Source organism: Corvus moneduloides, chromosome 1, assembly GCF_009650955.1.
Source record: "Corvus moneduloides isolate bCorMon1 chromosome 1, bCorMon1.pri, whole genome shotgun sequence".
Lineage (NCBI taxonomy): Eukaryota > Metazoa > Chordata > Aves > Passeriformes > Corvidae > Corvus > Corvus moneduloides.
Window position 1 is genome coordinate 116573654 of NC_045476.1, and position 26798 is coordinate 116600451.

Here is a 26798-nt window from a genome sequence, read left to right on the forward strand (position 1 = left end):
ATCAGAAAATATTACTTAGTAGAATTAAAATAAACCCCTCACAGGCTTAATAAATGATGGAAAAAATGATTTCATTATCAAACTCTCCAACTCATGCTTCAAGAAACTGCACAGGCAGACTTTGCTCACAAAATTCTGAGGACATTTCTTCTCAAGTCAAGGCTTAATCGATTGACATTGCAAGGTCTCTTTATGGGAAATCATTCTTTAAAGGACAGACTGCAAAATATTTGCTAATAGTCTATGAAGTACTGTAGCTAATTAAAGAAAGTACATTTGTCAAATAAATTAAGTGATACATTACCATTTGCCTTCTCAGTAATCTATAATGCATCTCCAATATATCAGCATGGCTTTAAGGAGCCTTTGTTACAGCTAGTAAAAACCTCAATTACTCTTCTGAAGAAAAGTCTGACATTCTATTTTTTTTCTGTTCTTAATGGGACACTGTACTTAATCTATATATCATAAACATCTTTGAATCAAAAAGTTCCTTAAAAAGCAAATTTAGATATTAAATAAAGTAATTTATCTTTTTATTAATTTTTGCTTTGAAATAAACAAGAAAGAGTCTTATTTTTTATTTGTATTTAGTTTCTACTTTAATAAAATTTATACTTTCCACTAAAAAACTTCCTGAAGTTTTTCAAATTAACTCAACTTTAATCTATTTAATCATTATTCTCCTGGGATGTAAAAAACCCCCATATCCTTACAAAATGATTTAAAACATCTTTACTATTTAATTTTTCATTTTTTTTTTCAACAGTAAACTCTTGCCAGGAAAATAAATGATTTTTTTTTTATGAAAGCAAATATAGGCAATTGCGTCTATTTAGTGTTTACATAACTTCTCCTAGAGCCTTTCTTTGGCTGGGCATAGAGCAGGCGATAGGGGATACACATCATATAGTCACACCCAGACATCCATCTAGCTTGTGGGGCTTTTAAAAAGTCGTTAGAGCTAAATTGCTTAAGATTAGTAAAGTTATTTTTCCATTCGTGCATCCGTCTCAGCTGAGAAAAATCATTCAACAGCGAGCACTTGACAGCGCAGCCACTTTCCCCATTAATTGTTGACTAAGACAAGAAAATTGAATTTTTGTCTGCTAAAGTTTAGGCAGCAGTTTCACGGGTAGAACACCCTCAGCTGCTGTCAGATGCTCAGTTTCTCGAAGCTGCAGAAGTGAACTGGCATACCTATACCCGCTAATGACAGACAGCTCTTCTGAGACAGAATGGCAGCAGGTTAGTTCCTCTAAGCAGTCCACAGGGCGATGGCAATAGCTTCACAAACACTGCTTAATCGTTATTCTGCTCCCAAAGGTGTTGCAGCTGATTGATACGCTAAAATTTCATTCTAGATGGTGAGAAAACCCTAAGCTATCACACAATTCTATTTGCTATCCTTACCCAGAAAACGTTTTGCCCAACTCAGACTGTCAGCTCCATTTCTAATCACTGTACAAGTAATATTAAACAAATGTGGCATTTGGAACACTCGATGCTTTATACAAAAAACGCAGAAATCCTCACTTATTTCTCTTCCTTTCAATCTTATACACTAAGAGATGCATGTTTTGCCAAATGCATGGAGAAAATATACATCTAATAAAAATCTAATCATTTCAGTCATGTTACTGACCTGACTGGCAGAGAAGTGAGTTCTGCTTTTTACTCATTTAACAAAGATGCTAAACTTTGTCTTATGGGGAAAGTCCTTTATATCTAAATCCCTCTCCCCTCAAACATCTATCAGATCTCTGATCTGCTCTTATGAAAATTTCTCTTCTTGAAAGACAGTTTATTTACACATGTGGGAAGTCAATTCCAGAACAGTCATGACTACAGTTAAATAGATGTCTCCTTCCCTCTTACAAAAAAAAATTATTGAAAACCAACATTCTGCAATTTACTATCAACATTTTGATAGGTACAAAGTTGAAGTGATACAGACAATCATTTCTGACTAGTTTTAGTTAAAGAAAAGAACAGAAAAGTACCAAAAATATAAAAAAGTAGCCAGGATGTTCTGCTGAGCCATTCATCCATTAGTCACTTTTTAATTTTATGATTAGTAAATGACATTCCACAGAAAGTGGAAATGTTTTTTAGTGATCCAATGATAACACATTCTGGAGAATATTTCCATCAAATTAAAGAGCATCATGGGAAAAACGCTACCAGTAGTATCCAGTATTCAATCTGGACTTCTCATCAGAGGAATCTCAGAGGAAAGGCATCAGTTAAGACAGCGCCATACAAACTGACAGAAGAAGGAATAATTCAGGACTACTGAACACACCTCCAATCTAGAAGGCCTCTAAATTATATAACACAAAGGACAAAGAAAATTCTCTGAATTACTGTTATAAACTTCTCTTGTTTATAGTCTAAGCACTGTTTGCAGAGACAATATATGAAGCTTGAGAGACCTTTGGACCTGACCTGATTTGTTGCTTCTTCTTCTTCTCTGCCACAGAAAATTGGCTTCATAAGCCTCTGCTTGAGCTACCTGAAGGTAAAAGTGACCTGATATGTCCCACGTGACAGAGGGTGATCACCTCGCTACCACGCTTGCTTGGCTGAAGGAGCATTTCTCTTGGAAACTTACAACTTTCAGGTCTCTACCAGTCTGAACGTCTCCCCTCACTGGTATTCATGGCAGTCTAAGACTAAGTCATTAGATCCTATAAATATCCCTCATCCAAAAAAGTATTTATGATTCACTTGATTACACTGTTCTCCTATTCAGAAAAGAAAACTCATAGCAGTGTGATTTGGGCTTTTTTCTTGGACTCGTTGAATGTCACACCACCAAAATTTTAGTTCCTTTTCAGGCTCTGACTTCCCTTCTTTCCGGCATTCCTCTTTCCCCAGCTCACAGCATTACACCATTACGAGGCTTCCACATACAAATGTTTACTGTTAGTTTACATTAGATATTTAGACATAAGATTAGGCCTTGCTCCCTCACAACAAATATTTTGTTTTATTAGTAACTGGAAAAGACTCCTAGATAGGAGTTTCAAGTGAACATTTTTGATAATACAGTATTTGGCATTGCATGAAATGCAAACATATTTATTTGCTCGGTTTTATGGCTATTTATTGAAAAACAAAATGTGACTGTCTGTAGCAATATAACTACCTGAAACATTACCTCTATGCCACAAACACTTGTTGTGCAAGTGCACTACCACATCAGAGGAAAACAACAAATGTCAAAGAAAAAGAATATCTAGGAAAAAAAGCAGGAACGGACACTTAGGTACTTTCACCTGGTCAAACTTCAGTGTTCCACACACAAAAAATAACTTTGTTAATTCTACTGATCAGATGTAGGATCAGTAAAAGCATCCTCATTCTCTGAAGCACAGATCTTTTTGGCAAAGGGTGATCTTAACATGAGGAAGATATTATTAAATTGCATCATGGAAGGAGACGCTATCCTACAAATCCACCCATTCAAAACCACTACAAACTGCAGTCGCATTAGCTGCTTCCAGATATTTGGAGGGCAAGAAAAGAAATATCAGTGGGAACTAGAGCTCTGGAAAAACCTGAAATGTCAGAATTAGGCAAAACCACGGTTTTGGCCAGGATACTCACAATGAAAGGCTTACTGTGTAATGACAGACTTCCTTAGATGGTGTCTCCAGAATATGATCTTATCATAGAGAATTTTTTAACTGATGATTGATGTGTGACAAACAACATAGTTAAAGGACAAAAATATTTTAGTGATAGGAACTGCCAAGCAATAATCTGACAAAAGTATAATATAATAATGAAAAATATTAACATGTACAAAAAGTATGTAATAATATAAAATAAGTTTAGTGCATTTCTTGTAACAGAAGTCATAACAGAAGGTAGAATTAAACATCTATAGCCTACACTCCTTTCCTATCATCAAGGACCCAGAAACCATTTGCTTTTCTCTGCCTTTTTGTTTCCATTGCTCTTGTTTTTCTATGGCTTACCTCAGGGGATAAACAGTTACAAAGCACATTTTTTAGTGAATGCGTCAGCTTCAAGAAACACATTATTGAACAGAATGAACAAACGGTTTTGGTCCTTTCTTTGGTCTTTGGCCCTTACGGAGAGATGAAACTAAAAAGGTGCTGTGCTACCAGCTCTAGAGTTAGACATTCTGGCAGCCCTCTGACCCAGGTGAAATATGTGGTCCTCAGCCCCAAATGAAAGCTGAAAGGATAGCAAAATTTTGCAAATAAACATCTGACTTCCCCCAAGTAATTAATATGAATGCCTTAAGTGGATATTAGTCCACATGGATTAGCTCATTTAAAATACCAAGATCAACCTCTAACTTTCCAGAAAGGCAGTTATTAATTTGTGTGTGCATTGGTCATCACAGACTAGACTTTGCTTAAACTGCTTCCCAGCTGTCATTAAACTGCATTTTATTTACAGAATATTAATATCAGCTGTCCAATATGCACATTTTAGTGGCTGGAGAGTCAAGGCTGAGTCTTCTTGCCAAGAATACCTTGAACCCACCTGTCAGTCACAGCATCTGGCAGCTTTATCTGCATTATATTTATATGTACATCAGTCCTAAACCTGATGCCAATAGAGTTTTGTTATATTGCATGATCAATCATAACTTAAGTGGTAGCACACCTCAGCTATTTGCAGATTAATTCTACCAGAAAGGAATTTCTGCTCAAAGGTTAAATAAATCATGAAGTATTTATACCTCACTGCAACTACCTCAGCCTACATAAGCCCAGTCTCATCCTCCTGTTCGTCTTCAAAATAGGCACACAGAACCAGAAAAATTATAACAGAAAAGAAGTAGGGTGAAATTAATTTTGCCATCTGTAAGAGGATAAAGCAAATTAAAAAAAAAAATCCCCAAAGTCCATATTATTTGTTATATTTCACATATACTTTGTGCTGGCCCCCATCCCATGAAACTAATTTGAAGTCCAGAAGCAAAGCCAGGGGGGTTTTGAGATGTTTTTCATTGCCTTCTACCTGCGATCAGACTGCAAGAGCAAATCTTTTACATAAAATTGCACAGAGGAAGAAGAAAACTCATCAAATAATTATTGGAAAAAAAATTAGTGTATTTCTTTTACAGTTTGTTTCTTCATTGGATATAATTTATTCGGCGAGCAGTCAGCCAACTCTCACTCTAATGATTTTGATCCTACAAGTAATTTCTTTAGTGATTAGGAGTCTATTCACAACAAATGGACTTTATTATTGCATTAATAATTCAGCAGCTCCCACAGCAAAAGAGTAAAAAAGATGAAAACACATCCAAGTAAATTTCCATCCTTCTACTAGGCTGCCTGACCTGCCTCTTTCCCTCCCATCACACAACATGACAGATTTGGTTCTTCCCCAGTGTCAGAATTTTACATATTTGATGACCTCTTTGAGGACTGCTGGTAGGCAGAAAAGGTTAGACAACTTGAGAATCTTAATTCCCATGGAAATTTCAGTTTCTAAGCAAAACAAATATCTGTCACCTTTATTAACAACTGTTCTGTAGAGCTACTTAGCATGAGTGTTTCCAAATAGTTTATAAATCAAGCTGAAGTTCATGAAAAGTCTTGATTCTTTGGCCCAGCATCAAGAACAGAACTGCTTTCTGGAAAGTGCTCCATAATTCTTGACTGCAAGTACAGAATCATTTTAAAGCAATGACATTTAATGAATTATATGCATAATTTTTAAAGTAACAGGCTGCATTTTACACACAATTCAATGTGTGCCATGACCTGTGTCAACAGATTGTGGCCCATTAGTTCTCAGCAGTGGACAAGGCATACTGTGCATTAATGACTCTTTAATGAGAGCAAGAAAGAGCCAGAAACAAAGAAAAACAAAAATAAAATTAATGCATCTATGTATTTTCCTGATTTGTATTGCCAGAATTCACTCGAAAAGTGTAGTGTAACATTTCAATATATTGTAGTATGGTTTTTTTAATGCAATAACATTATTGCAACAGATTCCACTGCATTATTTGTCCACTAAGTGTTCTTCCAGGAATAAAAAAATTATTTTGCACAGATGAGTGGAGCAGAAAGTGAAATTCTATTCACCCAGTTCTATTAAGATTTTGCTAACTTAAGCTTCTTCTTCTCTGCCATTGTTGCAGAAGTCAAGAAGATGCCAAAGTCAAGAAGAACACATTTGAAAAGTAACAGGGCTCAAGGACACTTGGTGGAAGAAACCAAAATCTTCGATGGCTAGCAGCCATCGAGTAACTAAAGAGCTGCAGTTTTTCATAATCCACTGCTGTCTCCAAAGCCCTCTGCAAAGGACAAAGCTGGTGGTCCTTCCCCTGCCAATGCCCATCAGTAGCAGCTTTTTGGCACTCTACTGTTTGTGTCCATCATGAGCACAGACGTGACGTTGTGTCCCCTCCAGGTGAGTAGCTGATCCTCCTGTGAGGGCACAGCACACACCCTGCTGTATGTTCATTCCCTCTGAGATGCTGACAGGAGCAGCCACAGCAGACAGCTTCTCCAGCAAACAGGAACAGTGGGAACCACACTGTGACTCCCAGCCAGGCAGAGAAAACACTGCACTTCCCAGCAAATGGGTGTCTTCACTGGAGATCCACTGGCCCCCATCCTAACCCGAGAAAGCAAGACCCTTGTTCACACTAAGGCTTGCACTGTCTGGGGACCATCAACTGCTGCATGGGAGCAGAAATGTACTTCTTAAACAAAACATTATCTCCCACCTTTACCAACTGAAAACATGGTATGGTTATGCAAAGTCAAAGTAACCTCTCATGACATACACCTCTGAACAAGAGAAACATTATGGGGGTATGGCAACAATTCAGGAACAGCTGCTTCCCTTTCTTCCCAGAAGAAGCTCTTTTAAAAAATTAAAGCAAGAATATAAAGTATAATAAAAACTGTCTTTGCAAACAATGTTTACCATACTTATTATTTCCTGTTAGACATATTTTCTTTCCTTAACAGAGCTATTTTGTGGATGAATGGCAAAGCATGAGGCACTGATATTTTCCTCTTTAACGCAACTGAATGTTTCCAGCTGCAACTAACAGAACTCATGCACCACATCTCCCTAGCTGACCATAATCAAAACCAAACACCTCCAAACCCTCATTTCTTTTGCATATAATTTACTGAGAGGCAATATGCCCATACCCAGGGCCCAGCTACACAACTCTAAACAACCCCAAGTCCACTCGAGCTGATCCTAAGTGCAGGCTTGTATTAGGCCTAGATCATAATATATCTGTCACAGAAAGTATTACAAACCTTTAACAGATTCTTCCTCCATCTATGCCCTTACACATGTCCATACAGCTGGGCAAGTTCTTCTGTTGTTGGACTATAATTTGTACTGAAATGACCTGCTCCATTCCAATCACATTAAATATAAAATCAGTTAACACCTCGTCCTTCACCTGGCACTTACCCACAGTGAAATTTAATATTGGTTCTGATTATTCCTAACCTTAGGCTGCTGATCTTCAGTTACGTTCCTGGATGTTACCCAGTGTCTATGACATGCAGAAGACATCCCCTGAGGTGCATGTCGAAATCTGTGGCTAGTAGGCCATCACCTGTTATGTTCTAGGGCAATGAAATTCTTTGCTAGGAGACAAATTTTGCCTCGCTATCTTTGTTACTTAAGAAAGTCAATTTTCCAAAGCCAAGGACTTTCTTAAGAGCTCCTCCCCTTCTTCCCTCTTTGTTGTCTGCTTGAATCATAGGCGTTTTTGTCCATGGGAACTGAAATCCTTGCAACCATTGACTCAACACTGTATCCCACCCCTGCCATTCCAGAAGCTTCTGTGCTGCAACATCCCTGAAAAACAAAAAAAAATCCCAGCCAACCAACCAACCAACCCAACCAAACAAAAAAGAGTCATTGTTCATTTGGAAAAGTCTAACAGTGACCACGTCTTGGGTTTTTTTTAATCAGCATACTATGGAACTGTAAACAGGAAAATTATTATCATTCTCCAGAAAAAAAAAAAGAAGAAGAAAGATGTCTATCATTCCTCAAATATTTTGATAACTCATGTCATTGTCCCTTGTAGATGGTGCCAAGAGACAAAAACTGTGCCCACTCAGCCTGATCTTGCTAGAGGTATGTGCTGTGAATTCCTGGCAGGATTGTGTGATAGAAAGCTGAGAGGTCAACATAAACAAAATCATTTGAAACAACAAAGCTGAGAGGGAAAAACTGTACTTCTATCACACAGCTTTCACACAGGTTTAATAGAGGTCAATGACTGTCTTGGATGTTGTTACCATGGGGAGGCTCTCAAGTGATAAGGAAACAATCATTTTTGGTGGATATGAGTGGGACTGGAAGGAGTGAGAGTTCCGAAAGAATCACTCTAGGCAATAATATTTTCTAGGTTGTACTCGCTGCCAAATATGGCTTTCCAGGCAGTACAGGATGCTGCTGCATATCTTCACTAAATCAAGATCAAACCAATCAAAATCCAAAGCAATGGATTTGTGTGGTATTCTATTCCCCATCACTTTACATCAAGGGAGGCTCATACATGCCTGAGAACGGTTTCATCTATATACAGGGAAATGCTTAAAATACAGCATATTTTTCAGTTTTCTTGAGTAATGAATATTTACTGGTTTACAAAAAGCAGAATCTTTAAGCTGATTTGATTATTGACGCTGACCTTTGATAAAAATGAGTCAATTTGGAAGGTTTGGAAGGGGCTTGCTTGTTTGTTTATTTTAGATTTTGTTGTTGTTTAAACGTAGCATTTGAGAAAACTCAGCTAGCGCTCTCTTCTTTGTGGCTGAACACAGTAACATTCACTCCCACACATATAGCCACAAGGCTCAAGGTTGGAGGAGCTGTGAGGAAAAACACTATGTGCTGATGTGTCATGAATCTTCCCAGTTTCAAACTGACAGATAGGAAATGTCTTGCACAGGAATATGGTAGAATGTAGAAACATTCTTTTTCTTTGAATATGCTATTAACATAAATTAAAAAAAATACAAAAAGTGAGACACTCCTCTGAGGAAGTAGGGACCCAAATTTGAAAGCCCAGCCAATATTTATGCTGCTGTGAAATAATGATTACCGTTAAAAATAAGAAAGAACCAAAAATAAAACCAGGTTTTTTCACATTAAAAAAAAACCAAAGGCACTTCTCTTCTTCCTTGAATCTTTTGCTCCTTGACACAAATCATGTTTTTTTTCTAGCTAAATCATACACATCATCTGTCAGACATTAACTCCTTGTACACTGAAATGGCTCCCATTACTTGAAACCTGTCAGCCTCCTGATCTCTAAATGCTTGTTTCACACACATTGCAATATGCTCCAGAAATATCCCAAATTAACACCAATAACCTGTTTACAGTAAGACAAAATGAGTAAAATGGAAGAAAAAGACAGAAATGAAGGCTCTAGAATGTGAATACCAAAAAAATGGTTCCATATAAATTCATTCCCATGTATCCCAATAGCTGACTGTGGTAAGAAGATAGGTTTCCATCTAAAATATTTCTCCTACCAGCAGTCTCTACTCCCATAAAAAGAAGGAAAATAAAGGGGATACTTTAAACAAATATATATGCATACCTGTATGTATATACACACACTTAAAGAACAGAATTTTCAATTTAATTCCAGTAAGAAACCAAAGGTTTCCCTTTGAATTTTGCAGAGACCACACCACGTTTTAACAGGACTGTTTGTAATCAAGCAACATATCAAAGCAGTTCAACATCAGACACAGAGGTAAGCAGCCTTAAATATACTGCAGCAGTCACCACTTGCTCTTCTGAAAATGTGCAGTGCACGTAAGGAAAATGGAACAAGCCATGAAAAGGAAAACACATTCATCTTTTCATCATCGTTTCTAGAGAGTAAATTGTATGAGGAGCAGCTGAGGGAGCTGGGGATATTTAATCTGGAGAAAAGGAGGCTCAGGAGAGACCTTATCACCCTCTACAACTGCCTGAAAGGAGGGTGTAGCCAGCTGGGGATCAATCTCTTCTCCCAGGAAACCAGCAACAGAAAGAGAAGACATAGCCTCAGGCTGTACCAGGAGAGGTTCAGGTTGGACATCAGGAAGAATTTCTTCATGGAAAGCATATTTTAGAATTGGAACTGGCTGCCCAGGGAGGTGGTGAAGTCATCATCTTGGAGGTGTTCAAGAAAGACTGGACATGGCACTTAATGCTATGGTTTAGTTGACAAGGTGGTTATTAGTCAAAGGCTGAACTTGGTGTTTTGTACCACCAGAATGTGGAAGTTGGAATTTCTTCGAAACCAGAAAGATTTCTAAAATTAAATGTGATTTAGCGATAGGACTGATAAAAATAAAATGAATGAAATGCAAGATGAAAATGAACGAACAAAAAATGAATGAAATGGCTGCTAAACAGCCAGACCTGGGAAGAATATCCTCAGAAACAGATAAATACAGCCTTGAGTGTTATAAAATATGAAATTTTAACATTTTATTCTTAAAGCTTCTGGGGTTTGCAACTGCTGAAGACAAGGTGATACTCTACAATCAGTAGCTCAGAAAACCATCTTCTCTTATATTTAACTTTTACTTGTGTTTTTAGACCATTGTGGTTTGAGAAAATATCAATTTCACCTATTTCTTAATAGCTTTTTTTCCTGCAAAGGCAATTGTTCTCTCCCTACAGCTTCCATCTACTGAAAACTGGGGCCGGGGGGAAGAAGGAAACCCATTCTGTGTTATATGGAGAAATTAACCGAATAAAATTTTGTAGCATTTCTGGGATTTCAGTACCTCTGCAGTCGTTAACCAATCAGCATTTACTGATCCTATTGAACCCTCTTTCTTTTGTGCTTCAATCCAATAATGGGGTAGATTTTTAAAAAAGCAAAGAAAGAGAAACAATTTACACAAAACCCACAGCATATTCCAACCAGAAAGGTAAAACCTAAGTACCCTCAGGCTCATTAGAACAGCCTCATTAGTAGCTGGGCATTGTAAACCAGCAAGAATTGTTTGCCATACCAGTGATGTTCTCCAGAAGACTTAAAAGACTCCCATAAACCACCCAGGACTTTGACAGCAGAAATATTTCAATGTTACTAGAAGAATTAAATTATTCATAATTAATAACCATTATTGAGCAGTGTTTTTTTCTTTATTTACAAACCTGTTTTCTACAAATATATTACTTTGAGGTATTTTCTGAAGATTAATTAATAAAAATTATGACTTCTATGAAACAGTTGCCTTTGCAATTCATTACTTATGAACTATTCTTTAAGACATATCAGTGTTTCTTCACTTTAGACAAAGTTTAAATAAAAATCAAGCCAAAAAACCAAAAAAGAGTAAATATTATTGTGTGTACATACACATTCAATTGCTAGTTAGAGTGTCAAGGTAAGGAAGAAAGTCACTCCATGGACTCAAAAAAATTCACCAGATTACTAAAGGACCCAAAAGACCCCCTTGGATTACCAAATCTGGCAAGGTGGGGAAAAAAGCCCACCTGTTTATGCCAAGGAATATGTAGTATGGATACAGCCTAGGTGGTTACAACAATAGCAGACTAAATTGTGAAAGCTTGTGCTAAGAATTGCATGAAAGCTCATGCAATTTAAAACTTTTTTTAAAATGTGATTTTTATCTGAATTTTTATTTTGTTTCTTTACAAAAGAAGACCCGTGGCCTGAGAAATGAGTGTAAGATCTGGGTCATGAACGTCCTCAGGAGGTGGATGCACAAATTGCTGGAAAGCACATGGACTGCGGAAGGATGCCTGGGCAACCAGTGATGCTACAAAATTGACACCCTGCAAAGTGAGGAGATAGCATGCAGAAAGATCTCAGTACCCTTAAGGTGAGATACAAAACTGCTGGGAAAGAGAAGATGCAGACTTTTTCACCCTTGAGAACCAGAAATCTATGGCAGGGCAGTGCAGACCTTAATTAGTGGAAATACTACACTGTTCTTAAGTAGTCCTTCATAATCATGGGCTTACTAGGCACACTTCACAACAGAAGAAATACACAAATTTTGAGGGAAGGGAAAAACCAATACATGGCAAAAACTCAAACAACAAACCCAGCACACAGTTCTAATCTCAAAGATATTCTCAGATTATTTTGTACTCATCAGTCACACTAAATCACAACAGTCCCCCTAAAAACAAGGTGTTTCAAAGTACAAGATTAGAATAACTATCTTAAAACTCCAATTCAAATCTCTAATACTGCAGGATTAAATCACAAGTGTCCTTTGTACCCCACAACCACTTAATTCAGGTGATTCATGGTACAGAACTCAACATCAGCCCTGGAAGGCCCAGCAGTTTGCTTCCCCTGAATAAGATTAACAGTGCTGGAAATTTCTAAGCATGTCATAAATAGTAATTGCTCCTTAATCAGTGCCACAATATTTGATGCTTGCACTGCATAATTCAAGATGGTATGGAGAACTGTCAAGTAAAGCTGTAGGATCCAGCTGAATTCACGTCAAGCTTCATTCATGTATGTGAATTTATATACAAGTGGATATATTTATATATGGAGAACATGAAGGGCTCCATACATATTGCATCATGTTGTCAACTAAATTTTCATCCAGAAGAAGTCTGTATGTATTGATGCTCACACCAGTCTATTGACAAGTTTGTTCCCAATTACTCCACCGAGGTGAACTGAAGATACCCAACAGAAGTAAAGATCTATCATCCTGTCTTTATACACTCCATGCCCAGAGCCAAACCAAGAAGCTCCCCTGTTCTCTCAGTCTGCTAATGTCTCTGAAAAGCCATCAGAGAGGACCACCACGTAGCTAGCAGCTGTTTCTTAGACATCTCTAAATGAAAGATTTTCCATTTTTTAAGGTATAGGGATGATAAATATGACTAGAAATAATCTGAAGAGTCCAAGCACAGTGGGAGGGAGCAGAAGACATGGCTGTGCTGAGAGGTACATCCAGCTGCTGAGCCTGCAGGTGCATCTGCAGTAGATGGACAGAATGAAAAATTAGAGGTGTTCCTGGGCTGGATACATTTGAGTAATGAGGGAAGTTTGTAAAAGTAAATCAGAGAAAAACATGCTTAGATAAGATCAGTCTAGAGCAAAATAAGACAAATGGGACTCAAATCACAGTTGAGATCTCAGAGATGTGAAAAGCAAGTAGAAATAAGAGATCCAAAAAGAGAGAAAGCAAACTATGAATAAAAACTCGCATTGGATATAGTGTGAAAAATTATGAGTAGCTAGAAAAAGTAGCAATAAGAATGGTGAGTGTGAAAGAAAATAGCCCAACTTTAATACAGTAGGACAAACATTAAAAAGGAAATTGAAAACTACCGTATAATTTTCCAGTTCCCCCCAAAAATCTACATCTGATTGGGAATAATTCACACCACAGTTAGGAGAGCCTGAGAAATAAGCATGAACATTACAAACAACAACTGAGTAAAATTCACTATCTTTTCCAGAAATTGTGATTTATAAAGGCTCCAGATATTCAGAGGAACAGGGTGGTAAGGAGAAGCATTTCACAAGTGCAAAATAGACACTTTCCTAAACTCAAACACATCCAACTTTCCATCCCTTCAGCAACCAAATGCAAACATGAATGCTGTAGGTCTTGAGCAGGGCACCGTGGAAGATAAAAATAGTTCTGCCTACAACAAACACTTGTCTCTACAGGCTCGTAGCACGGCAATTGAGAAGCACGAGGCGCACTTTCCATTTCCGAATAGAGCATCGCATCACATGCTCAGCCACTTGCAGATTAAAACTAGCTGTCTTACAGCTGTGCAGCTAGCGAGGAGATTAAAGGAACGCATAAAATCCTTGCAAAGATACTTGTCAGTTTAGGATTCTCCAGATACAGCTCATCCCCAAAAAAGCCACAGTGCACAACACATGGCAATATGAAAAACACAGCAGAAGAGGGGAAAAAATAGATGGCAAAATGCCCATCCCTAAACTTATGTATATTGTGAATATGCAAATATGTTGTATTTCATATTGACTCTTAAACAGCATACAGGAGGGGAGCATTAGAGAATTGAGCTGCAGAAGGTTTAGGGGAGATACAGGTGTTTGAAATAAAAAAGAATGGCTCCTAAAATGTTAAGTTGGAAGAAGAAGCAAGAGCAGACACCAAAGAATGAGTTTTTGCCATGTTCTTGCCAACGTGCATGACCACATACCTTCTCTACTGCTACTGTAGAGAATGCCAAAATTCTTTTTTTTGGATCTTGCTGAAGTGCTGTCACAACAGCAGTCTAATGAGGTAAAAGGGCACTCAGAACTGCAGTCACACTTTAAGCCCACGAACCATTATTTTCTGATAGTTTCCATTTTATTAAAGAAATGTTTCCACATGGAAATGACATGTGTGCAAGGAGAAGCCTCTCTCCTGAAGAAGATTATAGTAATATATCAAAGAAAACCCCAAAGAAAGCATCTGGTTGGCCAAAAGAACTGAGTATTTATTTTATTTTTCCTGTTTCTTTTTAATGGTAGAGAGATACATACAAAAGAAAGGAGTCAAAAAAACCTGCAGTGAGAAACAGCAACAAGGAGCAAGGAAAGAAAGGTTAATTACAGCACAAGAAAAGATGCGAGGAATGTGAAGAATGTCAGCAAGTAAATAAATCAATAATCTACAGTCATGATCTACATTCCTGAACTACCTTGAAAGCAAGGATATCTGCCCTTAACATTCCTGACAACAGTAGAGATTTTCAAGGAAGACCCCCTCCTGCTTCATGCTCAGTTTCTGCCAGCACCCTTCTGTCAACAACTGATTACAAGGGAACGTTTCCAAAGGGAGCCTGTATTACCTCTTATGAAAGTTTTGTTAATACAAGCTTGTGAATACCTTGGGACAGCCCAGAAAAACTAACAAGCCAAAATTCATGATGTGATCATTGCACTTAGCTGAAAAAAACCTCAAGGTCACTGTCAAACAATTGTAGGAATGATGCACTAGATTTCCCCCTCAACAGTGCTCTCTAAAACATACTGGAGTCTAGCAGCTCATATGGAATAACAGCACAGATCAATAAAGCCAGAGACTAATGTGGTTTTACAGATGTATTTCTTCACAATGGTATCAACATACGATAAAGTAAGAGTTTTACAGAGGAAATGAAAGCTGAGTGATAGAGACAAGAGGATCTAAAAGTCAAGACTTAATAAGTTGGAAACAAACAAACAAAAAACCACTGACAAAAAACCCCCAAGCAAATAAACCAACCAACCAACCAAAAAAACCACCAAAAAAACCCAACCAAAATCAAGCCATGAAAGCAAAACCCTAACTCCCCAGTACAAGTATACAAGTAAAATTAAGGATATGCCCTTGATAAGGTGACATAATAGAAGTGGATCTGCAGAGCAAAGCCATGGCTGTTAAGGACCTTACTGACGCCCACCCCTTACACATTTTGTGGAGGGTTACTTCAGACTAACTCTAGACTGGTCCCATGAAGTGAGCTTCCAGTAGGGGTTGAGGTAAATATCCTGGTTTAGTTTTGTCCATAAAAGAATCTAGATCAAGCTGGGGTGCAAACCAAAATATCATAAATGGGGAACAACGGAAATATCATTCAGAAGTATAATCCTGAGCCAATGCTAACAGAGATTTACCTGAAGTTGCAATATGACTCTGATGCTACATATAAAAAGTCTTGTAGGCTCAGTCTCAAACAAACAACACCAAAAAGAAAGGGAAAGGATGATTCCACAAGCACTGCTGTTTAGAAGACCATTTTTGTCTATAAAACACAGCAGTAATTCTCCAAAAATTGCTTTACCACACAAAATGTAATGTACAAACCCCACAACAAATCATCATAGAGAATTATTTCTAAATTGGACGTGCAGAATGCTTTTGCAACACTTGCTTTTGCAAATGAAGCTGATACAATACGATTAGGTAGCTGGGGGCATCTTTTCATGTGATTGAAGAAATTTCTTAATAAAGTGTAGCAATTAAAACAAGACTATTTTCAAAGCCCTTCTATTGCCAAAGGGGGGGACTCTACCCCCAACTGTCCTCAGCAGATTTTACGGTCATCTTAAAATAATAGATGCAATTACATTAAAAAAAAAAAGAGAGAAAACTTGGTGTACCTGTATGTTGTCCTTCAATCCAAGCTTGCAGATACATGAAGAGGAGTAGACCAGCTACTCCAAACAGCAGTACAGACACGAAGACTTGTCTTAGGTTCATGACCCTATAAGGGGGCTTCTTTTCAGCATTCAGAAGGACTCACTGCTCACTTTCCTGAAGTTTTCAGCATGCCTGCATCTTCTTTGGTATCTTCCCCAGAGACAGCAACCTGGAATAACAAGAGAGGGAGTTTGTTCTCATGTTACATTTTTATTCTTCACCAGAGACTGTGTAAACAGCATACTATATACAAGCTGGAACTCTCACAAGCTATTACATTCAATGCTTGTATTTCTGCTCACAGTCTTGATGTTCTTTCTACCCCCAGACGAGTTCCAAGCAGATGTGTTTCTCGAAGTGGCTGAAAAGACCATCCCACCTCCAGAACAGCAAACATCACCTGCTGCCATAACAGAGGGAGGTGATGACCCAAAGGAGATCATTGAGTGTCACACCAGTACCCCACTCTGCTCACCAACCATCACAGCTGGGAAGCTATAGCAAGCAGCTGGAGCCTCCCAGGTGGCTGGGTCACACTCCAAGAGGCTGCCAGCCCCCTGTGATGGGCAACCCAGCACCTCTGTTTCTGGACTGTATAATCATGTGCCCCTAAGGATGGATCACCCCACGATGTGATCACTCTGCTCGCAGAGCCTCGGCATCGGTTCAGCCTGCACATCGAGGAGTTATACCATGATGTTCACCCTCAAATAAATCCAAGTTTAGTTTTGCAGGATTAGGAAATGTTGGCATAAGATGGTATCAGTAACACAGCAGAAAATGAATTAATGGATCATCTTTTTACTCAGCTGTTTTGCTACATGGAGAGGGACTTGTCAGGAACTCAATTCTTGCTACTAAGTTTAATGGAAATGAGCTCAAATGTAAAAACTTATCAAAAAGATTACTTTCTTGTACAGCAGTGGGCCCAGAGGAAGTAAGTAATTTACCTGATACCCTGCACTTGCCACAAAGGGGCCATAAAATTCATTTTATAACATCAGAACATGAAGACACTGTGGATCACTAGAAGACAACTCCCTAACCTGAATGAGAATGTGCTCAGTTTGAAAGTGCATTATTAGAAGCTGAAGAGCAGTTGTTGGAACTGGCCTGCACAGGAAAAGAAAATGCATTAAAATTCAGCATAATGGACAGCCTTGTCAGTGCATATGACAGAAATGTCTGATGAACTACCACAAAGAATGCTAGGAAAGACTCAAGCTTTTAAATGAATACAGCCTACTGGAAGATATTTGAAATATAAAACGGTTGAACACACAGAAAAAGAAAATGCAGGCACTTAACAATTATTCTGAATCATACAAGTACTCCATGTTCCACAAGTTTGTATTTTTTAATAACTCAGCACTGTTATATCTATAATTGCTGAGTTTCTAAAAATACAGTACACATAAAGCTTAGCAGGAACTCCCATTAAAAACAGCTGTTGAATGAACAAAGTAATTACATTAGAAAGACAAAAAAGATTTCAAGAACAAGAGAACTGTTCAGGACGTTTCAGATGTTTTTCCAGTTCTGTGCCATTAAACTATATACTTCTCTTAAGCACAGACTGGCTGGCAGAAAATGTAAGCCACGGTTTAAATATTAATCATTTTATGTGTAATTGTTCCATAGAAGACAGATAGCTAGACTTTAACAGAATGTAAATGTTCTGTCTGAAGTCTTTTTTGTAAGGGTCATGAAGCAACTGGTTTGAACCAGGCACATGAAATGAAGGTGAGAGAGGCTTTATTCCACTTTGGCCTTTCTGCTTTGATTCTACTGAGAGAGAATTTCTTACGTGTTATATACAAGAACCTGTTTGTGGCTATTGTGATGATGCACAGTGTTGGAAGGAAGCTATGAAGATTGGGCAAAACCAAAGAAAATGCTTGGTGAATGCTGTGAAATGGTTTTTGTATAGGTATGGGTAGTGGAGCCTCCTTTCACCCAGCTCTTCATTAGCTGTTATCACTTGTACCTTCCTCTCCTACAGTGCCTTCTCTCAGCACTCTCAGATCTGCAATCTTCTTTATCTATGCTACAAGGCTACTTAGGTCTCTGCACCTAACTTCAGTGCTGCAGCAAATGCACTGTTTGCATGTCTTCAGAAGTCACTCTGCTAATGAGACAGAGGCTTCCCAGTGTAAGCAATGCTTCAAGAGCCACTAGTCATAGAACCAGTGAATACAAACCTCTTCTGTTTTCCCACAAACAAAAGCCATGTTGTTCATGTAACAGGACATTGAGAGCAGCTGGATTAGGAGGGAAAAAAGGCAGCAAATAAATAAGACGTGACTGTCTGAATAAGAATCTTTGAAATTAATTACTTAAGTTGGAGGTACAAGAAAGCAGGAATCAGTTGCTTGCTGTTTGGGATTCACAAGCTCCTCTCATAATAAAAAGGTGAGGAATCCAGACACACACAATGACAGTGCATGCCTCCAAATAAGCCCACTTTTATGATGTTGTTACTTTTTTCCATCTCTGACTACACAAACCTCCCATATATTTAGCCCTTCTTTCTGAAAAACAGTGTCCTTGAGTGGGCAAGAAAAGCTTTCTCAGGCCACATGGATGATGCTGAAAGCAAAGTGTCTCATACCACATCTCCATGAACACTTCTGACACATGTAGGCTGGCACTGCTGCTCTCTCCAGCCACTTGCTCTCATCCTCCCTGACTGCCCAGCTCTGGCCACCACCATGAGGGCTTACTGACCAAGTTTAACACATTACAGCCCACAAAGAATTTACCCAAGGGACAGTGGCAGTCATTTTTCCTAGAGCAGGAGCCAGTATCACATACATCCATGACCCATGACAGCACAGGATATACAGCTCACCTTGCCCAAACACCATCATGGTTGCATGCAGCACCGTCTACAAGCCTTGAAAGGTGATGATGCAGATGTATAGTAAAATAAGGAGCACTATTAAGCAATTTAATTTGTTAATAAGAAAACAGATGTTTTCCTACTAGGTTAGTTTTGGTTTTGAGTGGAAAGAAGTTTGTAAAAGGAAACAGCAGTTCAAGGTAGTTTGTTTTGTTTTGAGCTACCAAACACACCCTAAGGCAAATTCACTCCACCATCACAGTCACTACAATTATCTTTGTATCAAGAGTTTACATGCTGCTTCCAATTAGTTTAATTTATTTAAATTTAATATATATGAAACTGTATTCCTCATTTACATATTGGCTAAGTTTTAAGCTTAAACAAGAGTAACACTACTTTTAATTAAGACTACTGATTTTAGCTCAGGTTAGAATCTAAATACATCAAACCAAACTCTTCTGCTACCTTTTAAGATTTTAAAGGATTTTCAGCTTGAATGAGTAGTTTAATTTATTTAATACAGTGATTTGTAACCCACATATGAAAAAATTATAGTGACATTTAGAAAAGTCTGTGTCTGTGAGTCTTCTAGTAGAACTTGAAAAATGGCTGCACAACACTGACAAATTTGCTCCTTTTGTATTAAAAAGCAACCGTCATGGATTACACTCTCAGGCATCCTGGGCAAGAGGAAATACCTCCAAATATTCTTTAATCAAGATAAATGTTTTCTTGTGGCTGTGAAGAGCCAAGAAGCTGTTACTTTCAACCCAAGTATTTTTAAAAGAGATCAGCCATATACAGACAGAAATTCAGCATCCCTGCTTAAGCTGTCAATCTTTTTTTTGCTCCCTGTTCTGGGCAACGTGGCTCCCCTGGGTGATACCTGGACCATCCTGCTGGGTGGCTCTTGCTATAAGGGAGCTAAAGTAGCCTGAGAAACTGCTCTGTGCCTTACACTTGTGCTGGACTAGATTCTTGCTTTTGCCCAACATCACCCCCATCTCTTTGGGATGTATGTCCCATGTGTTTCAACTGAAGCCACACACCCCAAAATTTCAAGTTCTTTTGAAGAAACTTGAAACTTGAAGAAACTGGAGAGACACTACTACGTATCCTTTTCCATCATGGAGAAGCAGTAAGTCTGGCAGACAATAGCACAACGTGCCTTAGATGACAAACACAAAAAATATTTAGAATTTTTACGGGTCTAGAGTCATTTACTTCTGAGTCCAAATTGTTTAGCAGTTGTCAAATATTAAGAATTTCAAGAATCCTCATTCCACTGATATAAAATCCTTGCATTTTCCCCATTGTGTTTTGGGTTCAAATAGGTATATTCCTGTACAAGGCCAACATAAGCAACTGAAATAACACAGCCACCCAAAAATGGGGAAGAGTGCACCTCCTGCTTTTGGCATGATTCCTCCTTTCAGTACATCATCCAACTTTTTCTTCCTTGCAATCAAATATACCTGCAGCTGAGGAGAGGCACCTCAGCACTCAGGTACCATTCTGGCTCCTTCCTATTCTAGACCACACAAAACCAATGGCATCTGGTCAGTATGTTTGACTAACTTTAGATTTTCTTGCCACTGTGACCCTCACCATCACCTAGTTCCAAAATCAAGAACATATAAACGCAAAACATTAGGTTGCCTCAAACTATTTAGAAACCTTTCTTTTTAATTTCAGCTTTTTTTTTGATTCACCTGGAAAAAAATAATATCAAGAAGCAGGGTTAACCAGCAAAAAACAGATGAAAAATCCCAGACAATCTTTATAATGGTCAAAGCATTCATATTACTGTGGGATACCACAAATTCCCACCCACTCAGTGTCTCCTTAGACACAACTGAATTAATGAAAACAAAATGAGAAAAAGAACACAGAAAGCTACTACAACTGCACAGTTTTGTTGTTTTTTTTTTGTTTTTTCATTTTCTTCCCTCCTTCCTTTTTTACCTCAAGAAGCACTACATTTTGTGATACCTCCACTGGAGTTATCATGGCAAGAAAATCTTGCAGTGAGGAATGTTCTGCTGGACACTGGCCCAGACTACTTTCAGCTCACTCAGTGGAAGGAGGCAAGGATATCTTCTCACTTCAACGCTCCCCCTCCTCCCTCACTTCTCATCTGTTAGCTCATGTCCCACTTCACACGCAGATGATCCTCCAGGATCACCTTTCCACTGTCCACATCTCATCTTTCTGGCTTCACAACAACTAGCACAAGGCAGAGCTCCAGCTCTTAACAATGCTCACACAGTTCCTCAGATCAGGCAGTGCTACTTTTCATTCTGGTTTATTACAAAGGCTGCTAGAAATAAACATTCAGTATTTACTATTTTGTATCTCCAGCAAGTTACGCTGTTACGGCTGGGTGAAGGCAAAGGCCTTACAGAAATTTGAAGTGAGTAAGAAGATCAAGATAGTCAAACAGTGGTGCTGAGAAAGTTCGTAAAAATTAAAAAACTGAACCAACCAGCCACTCATCAAACACCCCCCAGAAAAAAACCCAAACAACAACACCCAAAAATCACCGCAAACCAAACCAAAATTCCCTTTAAGTAGATTTCCTATCCATAGGAATTTACTAGGGGGATACAAACATCATTACAGGCCCACTGTTACATCAGTCCTGCTGACACCTCAGCAACTTCTTCACCTGAAGAGCTGCTTATAAGAAGGCTGTGTTAAAGTGTAATTGAAGACACCATCTGGCCTGCCCAACTTTTATTACTGGCAATAACAGAAGATTACTACCTACCAACATTGCAAATCAAGTTAAGAGAATTCAGTTAGAGCTCCATAAGACACAAATAATGAAATTTTTTTATGAAATGTATAGGGATTTCTCCTCAAAGGAGAGATCTGTTTTTATCAAAGTGAGCATTCTTCACTCACCCACTGCCAATTATGAAACAATAAAGCCCCGCTTTATTTTTTCAATATTATGAAAAAATAAAGCTTAAAAATTTGAAATTTTAACAGCAGTCAGGAAATTCCAAATATCGACATCACCAAGGCAACTTCTCACCCAGTCAACCTGTACGTATTTAACATTTTTCAACTCCACTCTCCCTTGTTACACAGAAGACCACAATGTTGTTATAGCAATTACATTTTGTTATAAATGCACTTTATAGCATACAACATATTATACAAAATTAATAACACGGCGAAGAAAATATGGTTTTCATTTGATTTTGCCATTTTAATCTATTAACATCATTAGTTCATCATTATCCTTTTGATATACTTCCAAAGAAAAAATATCAATTTAATGAAACAATGGACGTAAGCAAGGCTCAGTGCTTCTGAGAACACGTGCACCACTTACCTGGTCCTGCTTCTGAACCATAAATCCTACTAAACTTCGGACCATGTTGGCTTAATGCACATAGCAACTTGCCTCAAACACTTGTAGGTTAATTTAAAGCTGCAGTTCTAAACAAACAAAAGTTATGCTTGTGTTAAGACCATATAAATGCCAAGTTGCGTTACCCATGTGTATGCAGGTTGACACATCAGCATCACGGAAAGTTTTGGTTACTTACGGAGAATAGAGAAGACACAGAAAGCATCAAGTTTGCAACTTCACCAGTTCACCAGGATGCTCAGTTCCAAGGGTGTCATCCTACAGCTGCTGGACATCTCACTTCAAAAAGGAAAAATCATTATTATTAATAACATTTCCCAGTCAGGACCGAGGGACCTTAGCACAAAAAGACGAGTTCGGCATACTTAGGTCTTACCTGTCTGAAGCACTCCTGGGAGTCAGTGAGCAGTGCCATGGAAGTCCCCAGGATTTTGGAAAGTTAAACAAAAACACTGCTCGCAAGACAGAAACTTGATTTCTCTCAGTCTTCTAGCAGGATTGTAGGTGGGATTTCTTCCCACTCTCAGGATAAGGAACGTTAGCAAAAGGACTGTGTCAAAGCCAGATCTTCCCTTTTCTGAACTGTTGAAATGACACAGTCTTGTTTACGGACTGCAGGGAACCGAGGTGCTATCAGCATGCCAACAAGACTCGCAGCCTGCCCCAGTCATTCACCCTACTGCTAGAAAACGCACAGGCAAAATACCAGCCCATTTTTTTATTCTGGAGACGTGCCACGAATTCCCGATTCCCGGTGTGTGACGACGGAGGGGTGTGTGTGGGTGTGGGGAGTCAGCAGAAAAGTTGCTCGGCGTGCGGAGCGCAGCCCCGCGCGGTGCCGCAGCTGGGGCTCTGCCATCCCCTCAACTTCTGGGGACGCGCTGCGCCCCGTCGGGGCCGCTCCCGGCGCTGGAGCCCCCTCTCCTCGGACACGGCAGGGGCCGGGGCTGATCCTCGTCCCCCAGGGCCGGTCCGCCGTGCTGCCGCCGCCGCTGCCGCCGCCGAAGGTCCCGACGCCCCGGGGCTGGGCGGTGCCGGCGGGGAGCGGCTGCTGCCGGGGCCGCGGAGCAGATCCCGCCGCAAGCTCGCCCGCCCTCCCGCTCGTCCCAGGTGGGTGCCCGGCGGCAGCTCCTCACCTGCCCGCTGCTCCCGGGAGGCGCTTCCACAGCGGCGCCTACACACAAAGTTTCCCCGCCAAACTTTGGGGCCGGGCGGGCTGGGGAGAGGCCCTGGCGACACGGGACAGCCCGGCCCCCGAGGGCGGGTCCCCACGGGGCAGGTGAGTCCCCCTGGCCGCCCCCCGTGCGTGCCAGCACCGCCGTGACATGGCGCTCCCTCGCCGGCTCCCGGAGATGAAGTGCTTTGCTAACAGGTTTTGTTGGTGGTTACATATCCAGGGGAAGCTCTCCCTGTGCTAGCGAATAAATATGTCTAAGCTGCCAGGTAGAGGCACCTCATAGTTTTAATTAGCTACTAAAACAGCTAGTGTAGAAACTTTACTGTCGTCTATGGGAAATGGATGACAGAGAAAAATATTTAATTAGTGTTTATTGGAGCTTCACATGTGCCTTGCAAACCTTATCTGCTTATTGTGACAATAGACCAAACATGGACATAAATGGCATTATCTCTCTTTAACGGCAACATTGCTTTGCTTACATTTCTTCAAGGAAGTCCTTGAAGAAATAGCTCTGGCCCTTGCTAAAGTGGGGTAAGCACAGAGGAGTTCTGACTTTCCAAAGCTGTGCTCAAACGACTTCTGTCTCTCTCTCCGTTAGGCATTTCACTGCAGTGCTGTGTTCCCAGAATCGCCCCAGCAGATAGGTACTTCAAAAATGCTCCCTGATTCACTGCCCCATTGCTCACTTCTGGCGTTGAGGCCTCTCCTGGAGTAGCAGTAACGTAACCCATTCGAGTTTTTGCAACATCTTTTACTCCAACAAATCTCAAATCATCTCACACGGTGCTGAGGCAGCACACAGGGATCTCTTCCCCAATCAGTGCAGCACAACCTTCGGCAGGAAGCTGAACATGGCCCACCAGCTGAAAACAAGTGTTTCAGAGCAGAGAGCTGGTGTTGCTCAGATTTCCAAGGGGGCTTGGGTAAGCAGACTGTAATTACCCTGTCCAAAGCTTAGATGTTCACTGAAAAGTGCTCCAGGACCTGCAACAGCCATAGGCAGCCAAGACCTGTGTGCAGGAGTGTTCCCTTGGATTTTCAATCCAGGTGCTAAACTGTCCTGTTCCTACTTAGTTTGGGTTGTGTGAATACATGTAACCTCACCGTGGTGCTATAAATTTTCTCTGTTTTGTCTCGCTTAAGGGTCTCCCTAGTCATAGCTCATTATAGGAGCCAGCAGCTCAGAGAAAGCCTAGGGAGAAAAGATTTTCCATTAAAGCCAACCACGGATCCATTTTAAAGTTCTAGTGAGTAAAGACTATCCCTCACACCTGTAGCTTGTCTGGCTGCCTAGTAGAAATAAAAGGGAAGGAAGGAGAGTGGGAAGTAGAATATGGCAGTTGTTTACTGTTTCAGGGGAGTTGAACATATTTCCCCTTTTAGACAACCTGGCAGGGATGTGATCCTATGTTAACCATATGCCTCAACAAAAAATGCAACCTCATATTTAAATTACAGATCCATTAGTCCCTGATGGCCCGTGAGATTTTAGAGAAAAACAACATGCCTACTAAATTTTATTTTCCTGATGTAATACACTTGGAAGATTGTAATGAAGGTCACTGAAGCTTCTAATAAGGATATACAGATTAACCTTCTGGGTGCTGTAGATTTAATTTCACTCAGTAAGTACATGCTGTAAACATATTTCTTCAGATTGATCTACTCAGGCTGTATCCATCAACTAATTAAACTTATATATAACACTGAATAGATCAGATGTCTTTATTTTTATTTTTCTTCAGTTAACGGAATAAATTAATTGCTTTGGGATAAAGCCAGGTCTTGTTTTACAACTTAGTAAAAAAAACAACCAAACAAAAAAAAACCCATACCACAAAGAACTCCAGACTAGTGCACTTAGCTTTGATAATACTTGTTCCACACCGATTCTCCTGGTGCACAGGGTATAGTCCAGCTATGGATATAAGAATCTTTACCAGATTAAAGATTAAAAATTCAACATGCAGGTGAAATTAGACACTGGATTAGGAAGCTCATCAACTACGTAAATGTAATCAGCACCTTCTGAGGCCTGACATGTAGCAAAAAAGAAACAAATTACAAAAGGCTGGCGGCAGTCTGTCTGTGTCAGCAGGGCTGGTGCAGAGCCACCGCCTACATCAGAAACTCTATTCCTGGCAGGTTTCTGCATGTTTCCTGTGAATTCTGGTAGATGAGTAGCTCAATAGTTAAAGTAGCAGCATCATCCTCTGAAAGCAGTGAGACAGCAGCCGGGTGGTGATGCCTTCTCGTAGGAACAGGAGCGGTCAGTGCACTTAGGGGAGAAAGATAACAGGTTGTGAATTGACACTGCAACCTGCCAAATATTAGAGGTCAATTTGCTGCGATAAAACTGCCTTTACTCTACAATAAGACCAGTTTAGGCTCTTTACACACATTTCCTATGTAGATTTTCAGGAACAGCCATGGAGGAAAGTTTGGTGTGGTGGGTAGGTAGGTAGCTCACAGTAACCCACACTCAGAGCTGCTTCTCCATGGACTGTGCACTGTGTATGGCCCCTAAATTTGTGGGTGCTCAAACCATGGGGCAGAAACCACACATATCATTGCTGTGAGCTGTTAAGAAACCCCCCTCACTTGCTGACTTTTCCACCCAGCCTAGGTTTCCATTTATCATTTTTCAAAATTTTCTGCAAAGTTAGGGCAGCCATCTGCACAGATACACACATTTCAAGGAATCAGAATTTGAGATTCTTATGTTTAAAGAAAAATTTAATATAAAAACCCTGGCTCAAGTAGCAGCAGTGACAAAACTGCCTGATTGGCCTGATCTTTTTCCAAAGGGGAAGGATTAGACCTTCAGAGACATTTTTAGATGAGTGCTGTTATCATTTGCTGCACTGACTTTTAGGACAGGCCACACTGGCATAGTTTCAGTGCGTTACATATAAATATAGAGCCCATTAAAAAAGCCTTTGGTGATTAAAAACATTTTATCATTATGAAAGTGTCTTTTACTCCAGGGTAAAAACCATTCAGCAAGTAGTTTCATTTTATTTCCTTGAGCTTTTTTCATTTTCAGCTAATTAGGTAGAAATACACCACCTACAACATTCTCCTTTCCTCAGTTAGGAGGCTAAAATTTGCCTCTACCAAGCATTGCTATGGGGCATTTGCTTTGTTCTTCAAAAAAACTGCTAGCAACTTGGTATAAAATTCATTTGCTCAGTAACTGGTATGCTGGGGTGATTATCAAAGCCTTTCTAAGCAAGC

The 26798-nt window shown here is 39.6% G+C and overlaps 1 protein-coding gene across 3 annotated transcripts in view; it reads right to left on the reverse strand.

The window, feature by feature from the left end:
• CHST9 (carbohydrate sulfotransferase 9) overlaps nucleotides 1-23510 on the reverse strand; it is an 88725-nt gene extending 65215 nt beyond the window's left edge. Inside the window, exons 1-3 of one of the 3 annotated variants that reach the window (XM_032124107.1) lie at nucleotides 22758-23510; nucleotides 22560-22656; nucleotides 16115-16323 (exon numbers count right to left, since the gene is read on the reverse strand). In XM_032124107.1, coding sequence (XP_031979998.1) covers nucleotides 16115-16214 — 100 coding nt within the window. In that variant the 5' untranslated portion in view covers nucleotides 16215-16323; nucleotides 22560-22656; nucleotides 22758-23510. Of the gene's footprint in view, nucleotides 1-16114; nucleotides 16324-22559; nucleotides 22661-22757 lie in introns of those variants that run through there. The other 2 variants (XM_032124103.1, XM_032124124.1) reach the window with 2 other exon arrangements.
• Nucleotides 23511-26798: the final 3288 nt, after the last annotated feature.